This window comes from Rosa chinensis, chromosome 7 (genome assembly GCF_002994745.2).
Source record: "Rosa chinensis cultivar Old Blush chromosome 7, RchiOBHm-V2, whole genome shotgun sequence".
Taxonomy (NCBI): Eukaryota; Viridiplantae; Streptophyta; class Magnoliopsida; order Rosales; family Rosaceae; genus Rosa; species Rosa chinensis.
In genome coordinates, this window is record NC_037094.1 from 19,612,848 (window position 1) to 19,621,916 (window position 9,069).

The 9,069-nt window shown below is 46.1% G+C and overlaps 1 protein-coding gene across 1 annotated transcript; it reads right to left on the minus strand.

The window, feature by feature from the left end:
* Positions 1-3,235: 3,235 nt before the first annotated feature.
* Positions 3,236-4,921, minus strand: LOC112177557. The gene is made up of 2 exons (XM_024315838.1): positions 4,699-4,921; positions 3,236-4,581 (listed from the first exon to the last, which is right to left on the minus strand). The coding sequence occupies exons 1-2, from the start codon at positions 4,919-4,921 to the stop codon at positions 3,236-3,238; spliced, it is 1,569 nt and encodes a 522-aa protein (XP_024171606.1).
* Between the last annotated feature and the right edge of the window lie 4,148 nt (positions 4,922-9,069).

Here is a 9,069-nt window from a genome sequence, read left to right on the forward strand (position 1 = left end):
GAGGAGCGAGATCAGGTAGAGCAGGCACGTAGCGCCGAGGGCGAGACTTAATTTTATATTGTGTTGTTCCATGATAGCGATAGGTTTTCCTTTTCTCTGTTGTAAATATTTTAGATTGTGTTGGCACAATTGACCGAGTGGTTTGACTTTTGAGATGCCCATTTGGTATCCGGACATGTGGAGTGTATGGGGAATTGATGTTGTTGGGCGATAGTCCCCCATGCATTGAATATATTTATTGCTTTGTTGATTGGTTGCTTTGTCATTAAATGCAGGTCATTAAGGCGACGCGTCGATTGGTCGACCGGGGTCAGTTGGTGGAGGTGGGATTTCTCTATAAGTAGGCACGGGTAAGGAGGTCTATTGATCATATTTTCAACATGGCGTTTTCTTTGTTTTTCATTGTGCTCTTGCTTCTGAAATCTTTCCTTCATTCAAGGCAATATGCTTTTCTAGATTTCTGGGCTTTATAGCTTAATCTCATCTTGGGTTATGGGCTGTATAGCCTAATCTCACAAGGACTCGACTTCATCATCCACATGGGGATTGAGTAATCTGCGCTCCTGCGATACTAAAAAGCAGTCCGAGTGAGAAACCCAAGGACCAAGATCACTGGAGGGGGTGGCGGGCTACAACAATGGAGATCTAGTGGTGATACGGCGGAGAGTGTTACTACGCAATTGCCTCCAGGCTTCCCCACCATTGCCCGGCCAACCTATCAATCCTCCAACTCAGTGATCTTTTTCCGGAGCTCATCAAATTCCAGAGAATCAGACTTGATCGGAGCCAGCTCTTATCGGACTCGAGAGTACATGCAGAGGCAGTTGCATGTCTCGCGTTTGTAGTAATTGTGTATTTTTATCGCATTCGTGCGAAGTAGCAATTGATGTAACGCTATTGTCCGCAAAGCCCTTTGTAATGGATTTGCCTTTTTGGAGCATGTATCGTGATTCAGTGTGCTATCACTTTGACCTGAACTTTGCATTGTGTATTGCATATGCTTGTAGTGAAGCAAACGAAGGCGCTATCCCGGGTAGCGTAATCGATGTTGGAGGCGAGAGCGAGTGGCTAGGCGAAACAATGCGACCTCGATCGTATCGTGTAAGAGACAGAGTCGTTGGCGTATGGCGTTGACGTTCAGTCTTTCATTGTATTGCCCCTGGCAACATCAGGGTTCGCGAGGGACAGCGTTTCGCTGTGTCAGCGAAACCGGCCGCTGGCGATATCGCATTTAATACTCATTCGTTTGTTGGCGTATCGCGTTTAAGTATTTCACATTAATCACATTAAAGTATCTTTCTTTGATCTCGTTTGAGCATTTCGCATTGATCGCATCGGCAATGTAAGGGTTGGCGAGTGATAGCACGTATAGTGCTATATCAGCACAACCATGCCTTTAGCGATATTGAATTATATGGTCGTTTGGGTGTTCGTTGATTGGAGTATTGTGTAAACATTTATTCACTGACGTTAGAGTATCGGGTAACATTTATTCACTGAGACGTTGGAGTATCGCGTAACATTTATTCACTGAGGTGTTGGAGTATTGCCTGACATTTATTCGTTCATTACATCGCGCCTGGCAACACAAGGGTTCGCGAGGGAAAACATTTCGCTGTGTCAGCGAGACTGGCCGCGGGCGATATCGTTTTAACATTCATTCATTGGCGTATCGCATAGGTAGTGAGTTGGGATTGCTATACAGCGTGCCCTTGCCTGGTGTTAAGGTGGCCATTGGAAGGCCTGTGGCGATTATAGTAAGTAAGCATGACCAATCATTGGTCGACAGGTGATGAGTGCATTGCGAGAGCATTCGAGATATAGGTAATATCATATCATACATTATTGCGTGAAAGTAACTGAAAAATACACTAGGAGAAGTAAAATAAGATAATCGCTTACAAGCGTGGGGGGTTGCAGTAGTGCTGTAGAGGCGAGCTTGGGACCTATACCTACATGTGCCAGAACGAGCATAATTAGCTATAATGGGCCACACCCATTGTACCGCCAGAGGTGCCAACTCCCACCAAAGGGATGACCTGCGAGAGCGCGGCCAGGCAAGCTACCGCTAGAACCCTGGGCCGCCCCCAGATCACCGCTGACGCGCCCCCAGGCGCCTCGTCAAGAGAGCGTCAGAAGCTCCAGACGCTGGGAATCGAAGCACAGCAATCCCACATCAGAAACAAGAAGAAGATCAACCTCTTCCTCACATATAAAAATGTCCTCTCCTCTCTCCTCATTAATTACGCATTCAATACTTACCTACTGTTACTTTGTCAACATAAATACATTGGCTAACTTTGGCATCGGAGAGTTGAAGACCGCCCAGCGCGGTCTCCCTCTGACGCCCTTTGTATTTTACTTGACAGGCAGCTGAAGCTTTGAGAGCATCGCAAGTATCGATCCGCCCATCGGATCAGCGTTAGCAAAGGTTCAGCTACCGCCGAACTTTTAGACATTAACAGGACCCTTGCCCTACTTGGGGTAGTATCATAGATATTGGGAGTTCCATGGGTGAGGGAGGGTGATACCGTCTGTGCCCCTTAAGTAGAAGGTGGCAGGTCCGACGGCCTCGACAATTTTGTACGGTCCTTCCCAGGTTGCTTTAAGCCCTGTTAGGGTTGGCATCTTTTCCTTCATTACCCAATCCTTAACGGAAAGGTGGCGAGGTAGGACCCTAGTGTTGTAGTAGCGAGCGACACGTTGTTTGTTGTTGATATTTCTGAGGTGGGCGCGCTCGCTGTGCTCTTCCAGGAGGTCCGAGTCGAGGTTCAACCCTTCTGAGTTGGTGAGTGGGTTGAAGCATGCCACTCTCTCGATGCACACCTCCTGCTCGACGGGGATCACAGCCTTGGTGCCGATGGATAAGGAGAAGGGGGACTCGCCATTTGTTTCGGTCAGGGTTGTTCGTATCGCCAAGAGCACCTCGACAGTTTTTCGGCCCACAAGCCCTTGGCATCGTCGAGCCTCTTTTTCAAGTTCTGCTTGATTATCTTATTGACAGCTTCGACCTGGCCGTTTGTCTGTGGGTGAGTGGGGGAGGCATATTGGATCTGTGTGTCGTACTGGCCAACGAATTCCCGGAGAGTATTGTTGTCGAACTGGGCATCGTTGTCGGTGATGATGGTCTTGGGGATTCTGAAGCGGCAGTATATGTTCTTCCACAAGAAGTTAATGACCTTTGCAACCATGATTGTGGCCATGGCCTCGGCCTCGACCCATTTGGTGTTGTAGTCTACGGCGATGATGGCAAACTTGAGTTGCCCTGGGGCAGTTGGAAACTTGCCGATAAAGTCGAGGTCCCACTGGCAGTATGCCCAAGGCGTGATGATGATTGAAAGTGGTACTGATGGAGCAAGGGGGAGTTGGCAAATTGGTGGCATTTGAGGCAGGCGCTAGCGATGCGCTTTGCGTCTTGTTCAATGGTGGGCCAGTAATACCCTGTAAGCAAAGCTTTGAATGCCAGATTCCTCGCTCCGGCATGATTGCCACAGACCCCGCTGTGCAATGACAGTAAGACCCGCTGTCCTTCCTCGAGGGAGATGCACTTTAGCAGAAGGAAGGACCTGCCTTTCTTGTTTAGTTTGCCCTCCCGTATCTTGTATAGCGTGGCTCGTCTACAAAGCCTGGTAGCGATAATCTTGTCCTGGGGCTCGATGCCCTTGGAAAGGTAGTCTACGAATGGGTCCATCCACGAGGGGGGACACTCGCTTTCGGTCAGGAATATCTCTGAGAATGGCTTATCGATGCTTGGCTTGTCTAAGGTTTCCACTTTAAGGCTTCCCAAATTGGTTTCTGGGGGCGATGTCGCCAATTTCGCCACTGCGTCTGCCTTGTTGTTCTGTGCTCCGGGGATAAGGGCGATTGTATGGTTGGGGAGACATCGTTGGAGTAAAGTCTTAGTGAGAGCTTGGTAGTGGGATATGTGCGGCTCCTTGGCGTGGAAATCGCCGCAGACTTGGTTGACGACAAGTTGGGAATCACTGAAGATTGTCAGCCTCGTGACACCTAATTCTTTGGCCAGTTGAATGCCGGCGATCAGTGCTTCGTACTCGGCTACGTTGTTAGAGGCCTTGAACTTGAACTGTAGCGCGTACTCATATGCGTTCCCCTCCGGGTCAGTCAAGACCACACCGGCACAGCTGAGTTTTCTGTTGGAGGATCCGTCCACGTGGAGAGTCCATGTGGGTATGGTATGGGGTTCCGAGATAGTCTCGTCCGAGGGTGTGGGGTCTTCCAGGGGTATGAACTCGAAAATGATGTAGGCGGCGACTTGTCCCTTGATTGCTGTACGTGGAGTGTAATGGATGTCGAACTCGCCAAGTTCAATGGACCATTTGACCAATCTTCCTGAAGATTCTGGCTTCTGAAGGACTTGTTTCAGGGGTTGTTTGGTCAATACATGTATCGTGTGTGCTTGGAAATACTGTCGTAATCGCCGTACGGCCGTGAGGAGTGCAAGGGCAAATTTTTCAATATCGGAGTACCTGGACTCGGCGTCATTGAATCCCTTGCCAGTGTAGTAGACTGGTAGCTCGTTGCTGTCCTCTCGCCTGACCAAGGCAGCACTGACCGCGGTGACTGACAACGTGAGGTAGATGTATAAGACCTCTCCGAGAATCGGTTTCGAAAGGGTAGGCACTGATACTAGGTAGTCTCGGAGGCCCTGAAAAGCCTTGTCGTGCTCGGGGCCCTAACTGATTGTCTCGGTATGGTGAGTTTTAAGGAGCTTGAAGAATGGAGCGAGGGCGACGACCTTCCCAGTTAGGGATTGGACCTCATTCCTAGATTTCGGTGGTGCCATATCGAGAATTGCCTGTACCTTCTCGGGATTGGTCTCGATGCCCCTTTCGCTGACCACAAAGCCCAGGAACTTTCCTCCTAGGACGCCAAACACACATTTGTCCGGGTTGAGTCGCATGCCGTACTAGAGTAAGATATTGAAGACGATACCAAGGTTTTTAATGTGATCTTCAATGGTAATGCTTTTGACAAGCATGTCGTCCACATATGCCTCCACGATCTTACCGATATGATCTGCCAACATGGCGTTAACCAATCTCTGGTATGTGGCCCCGACGTTCTTTAGACCAAATGACATTACCTTGTAATAATACAGACCCTTATCGGTGGTGAAGGCTGTGTGTTCCTGATCGGAAGGTTCCATGGCGATTTGGTTGTAGACAGAGAAAGCGTCCATAAAACTGAGGAGCATGTGGCCTGCGGCGGAGTCGACTAACTGATCGATTCGTGGAAGGGAAAGCTGTCTTTTGGGCAAGCCTTGTTCAAGTATGTGTAGTCGACACACATGCGCCATTTTCCGTTGGGCTTTTTACCATCACCACATTAGAGAGCCATGTCGGGTAGGAGACTTCTCGGACGAACCCGATGTCTTGGAGTTTCTTGACCTCTGCCTGGATCGCTTTGTATTTCTCTTCCGTGAAGGCCCTCCGCTTTTGACAGACTGGGGGGACGGCGGGTGAGATGGTGAGTTTGTGGGTCAACAGCTCTAGTGAGATTCCCACCATATCGGCGTATGACCATACGAACACCTCCTGATAGGATTTGAGGAAGGCGATAAGCTCTCCCTGGAACTATAGGTCCATCTTTGACCCGATCTTCACTTTTCTTTCTGGGTGTGCATCAGAAATGGAGACCGATATCAATTCTTCTAGAGCATCTGGTCTCGGGTGCTTGTGTTTGCGCTTATTGTCTTTCCTCTTGCTGCGCGTATCACGGTCCTCTAAAGTGTCGGGATCTTCCCTTGGATTGTCGGGTTTGTCCGATGGGGATGGTAGGTCTGAGGCTAAAAGGACCTCTCGCTTGCCATGTTCCCTGTCGACAGTCAAGGAGTTGCATTGTCACGCAAGCTTTTGGTAGCCCCTGATGGTGAGGATGCCACCCGGGGTGGGTATCTTCATTATCAGCATGTGCCTTGCTACGAAGCATTGCAGCCCCCATATGGCATCGCGCCCCAAGATGACATTGTAGGAGGAGGGGTAGTCGACGATGATGAAATGTGCTATCATGGTGACAATAGTGCTACCACCGCCCAGTGTGATCCGCAAGTTATCGGATCCCAGGAGCTATGTGATTTCACTTGCGAAGCTGATGAGGGGTTCGTGATTAGGATTGAGTTTCTTCCTAACTCGGTTCAGGCCTTGGTAACAGCTGCCGAACATGACGCTAACAGCTGAGCCGCTATCGACCAAGACGCGGTGGCAGCAATAGTGGTCAATGACCATGGTGATTAGGAGTAGGTCATTGTGGTGCTTTTGGATGGTGTCCTCGTTGCGATGGAAGGCTATCAAGTTCCATTTGACCTGAAGGGTGTGGCAGCCATGGCTTAGTCCCAATATCTCTTGGGCCCGAGGGCATTGGCTCTTCTGGGCTTGGTGGGTCTCGGGCATTCACAGGGCGCCGCCATGTATCGTTAGGATTTGGCCATAGACTTCGATGGCGCCGCCATGTTCTCCCTTACTATGTCAGATCTTAAATCTGTTAAAATATTCTGCTTGCAGCTCTGAGAGTTCCTATCATAGTCAAACTGGATATCTGACAGTTCCTTATGCAATTGCTCAGCTTTATCAAGCACAAGCTTAGATGAAAGCCCAGTCATGTATGCATCCGATGTGTCTCCAACAACAGTGTCTTCTATAGTTTCTGATGCCAATCTGTCTTTCTCAATTGAAAGCAACTCTTTCTTGTTTTCCATTTCTTTCGTGCTAGAAGTAGGCATATATTTTCTATTACTCATCACAGCAATAGTAGGACATGCATTATGATATCCAATCCCAACAGCATTACATACAACTCCATTTGGCATAGTGCAATCTGGCTGAAAATTACATTGCTGCATAGTTCCATTGTTCGCCTGAGAAGTAATGAAATTCTGCTGTGAAAATCCATTAGGCTGATGTAGTAAAATACCAGTTGGTTGAAGACCACTGTTTTGCTGAGAACCACAATTTTGCTGAATGATGTCATTATTTGGTTGAGAAAAACTCCCATTGCTATTTTGTAGAACACAACCTTTGCTCAAGAAAGAATTAGAGTAAGCACTGTGATATCCAACATTACACATGGTAGGTGAACAAGTAAAGCCGTGTGGTAATGTCATACTATTTTGGGCAGCCGATATGCCAATTAAAGAGGATAAAGACAATGCCTTGTTTTGTAATTCAATTTCAAATTCAGCATAAAGCAATAAAGTCCTAACTTCATCCATAGTTATATCATGTTTTCCTCTGATAATTTGTCTAGTAGGACCATATTCAATAGGAAGACCAGCAAGAATCAAATACTTAACATCTTGGTCATTCATTGTAACTCCTGCTGCAGTCAATTTGTCTCTAACAGATTTGAAGCGCAACAAGTATTTATCTATTAAATCTGAACCCTTTCTAATGCTTTGCATTGTGGACTTTAATTGCTTAACATGAAATTCATAATTTGCTGCATAATGTTGTTTGAGAGTGGATCATACCTCCTTTGAAGTTTGACATCTAATCAATAGAGTAAGCGCTTCAGCTAAGAGTGTATTTGTGATCATTGAGATCAAGATACAATCCTGTTGCACCCAGCACTCATAGGCTTCAGAATTACCCGGAGTACGTGAACCATCATCTGCAATGTGAAACTGAGATGGACAAGGGTGAGAGCCATCAATGAATTTGAGTAAACCATGCCCTCTAATATGATGATGCATCATATATGACCAAGTTGGGTAATTGGTTTCATCTAGACGAACAGAGGCTGCATTACAGTGGTGATTTGAAGTTGCCATTTCAGCATGAAGAGAAACAGATTTAATTTCTTGAAGGGATATGAAGACACTGAAGAGATTCTAGGTGTCAAAGATTTATATGATCCCCGCAAACAGTGGGCATCTTATGTTCTGAATGCCGTGAAAGCAAAAGAACTGTTTCTTAGATATGTAAATTGTATAATTCATGGCAAAGAGGTTCTTATCAATGATGAGTTTACAGGACAAATTATGCAGGGGAGGTGGTGGAGTGATGGACTTCACCAAGCAGTTGAAGCAAAAGAAGGTCAACCATTTAAGCATTGTAACAAACACACAGAAAATTCCAATTATGTTCAGCTCTCTTTCTCTCTTTCTTCATCGTCTTCTTCGCTTTCACAAATCTTAGTTTGATACACAACTCCATAGCCAATCTTTAATGCTTTCTGGTATCTTCATCACCACACCACGATTTTCAACATGGTATGATAAAGTAATCTGGAGTTCACATCCAAAACCAATTGGCAATAGATAGAGTGGCCCAAACCCTTACAAACTCATAGGAAAGGTCCCATTTTTCCCATGTGGGATGTATATGATAGAATTGTCAGGAATATTGAAGAAGATGATGAAAAACCCAGACAAGAGAGAAAGCTTCGTATATTGATACAGAAAAATAGAACCTTGCACACAATATATCATACTTGTTTTTCTACTTTATACTTCTACATTTACTTAATACGAGTAACTTTCCCTTTACCCTTAACATCCCCCCTCAAGCTGATGGTAGGAAACTAACATCATATTGCAATAGTAATAAAATGTTGTGATTATAATAGAAGTGAAGATTCTTGCTTCAGCCCGGAGGAATGAGCGGCAGTAACTGAGAAGCATTGTCATGTGGCCAACGTAGACATATATTTGATTGAAAGGAGAAGGAAGCAGCCTTAGCTTGAAGTTCTGAGAAGATGGTAATTCAAAATCATATTGATGTCTGTGAAAATATTCTACAACACTGTGACCCCTCTTAAAGCAAATCTGACATTGTAAAGAAAAACCAACAGCAACAACTTGCCTAGGAGCATATATTTGGGGACAAGTTTTAGCAATATGAGCAAATTTGACAATTATCACTAGGGAAAGAAACTCTGATGACGAACTCCACCAGAAAAATCATAATCATGACAACCATTTGAATTCCTCAAGTCTTTGGACTTCACAGAGCCAAGATTGTTGGAAATATCACCAGTGTTGTAGCACTTTGAGTTTCCACAATGATTAATAAATCCTCTGGATTGCACAGAACCAACATCTAACTTCCTATA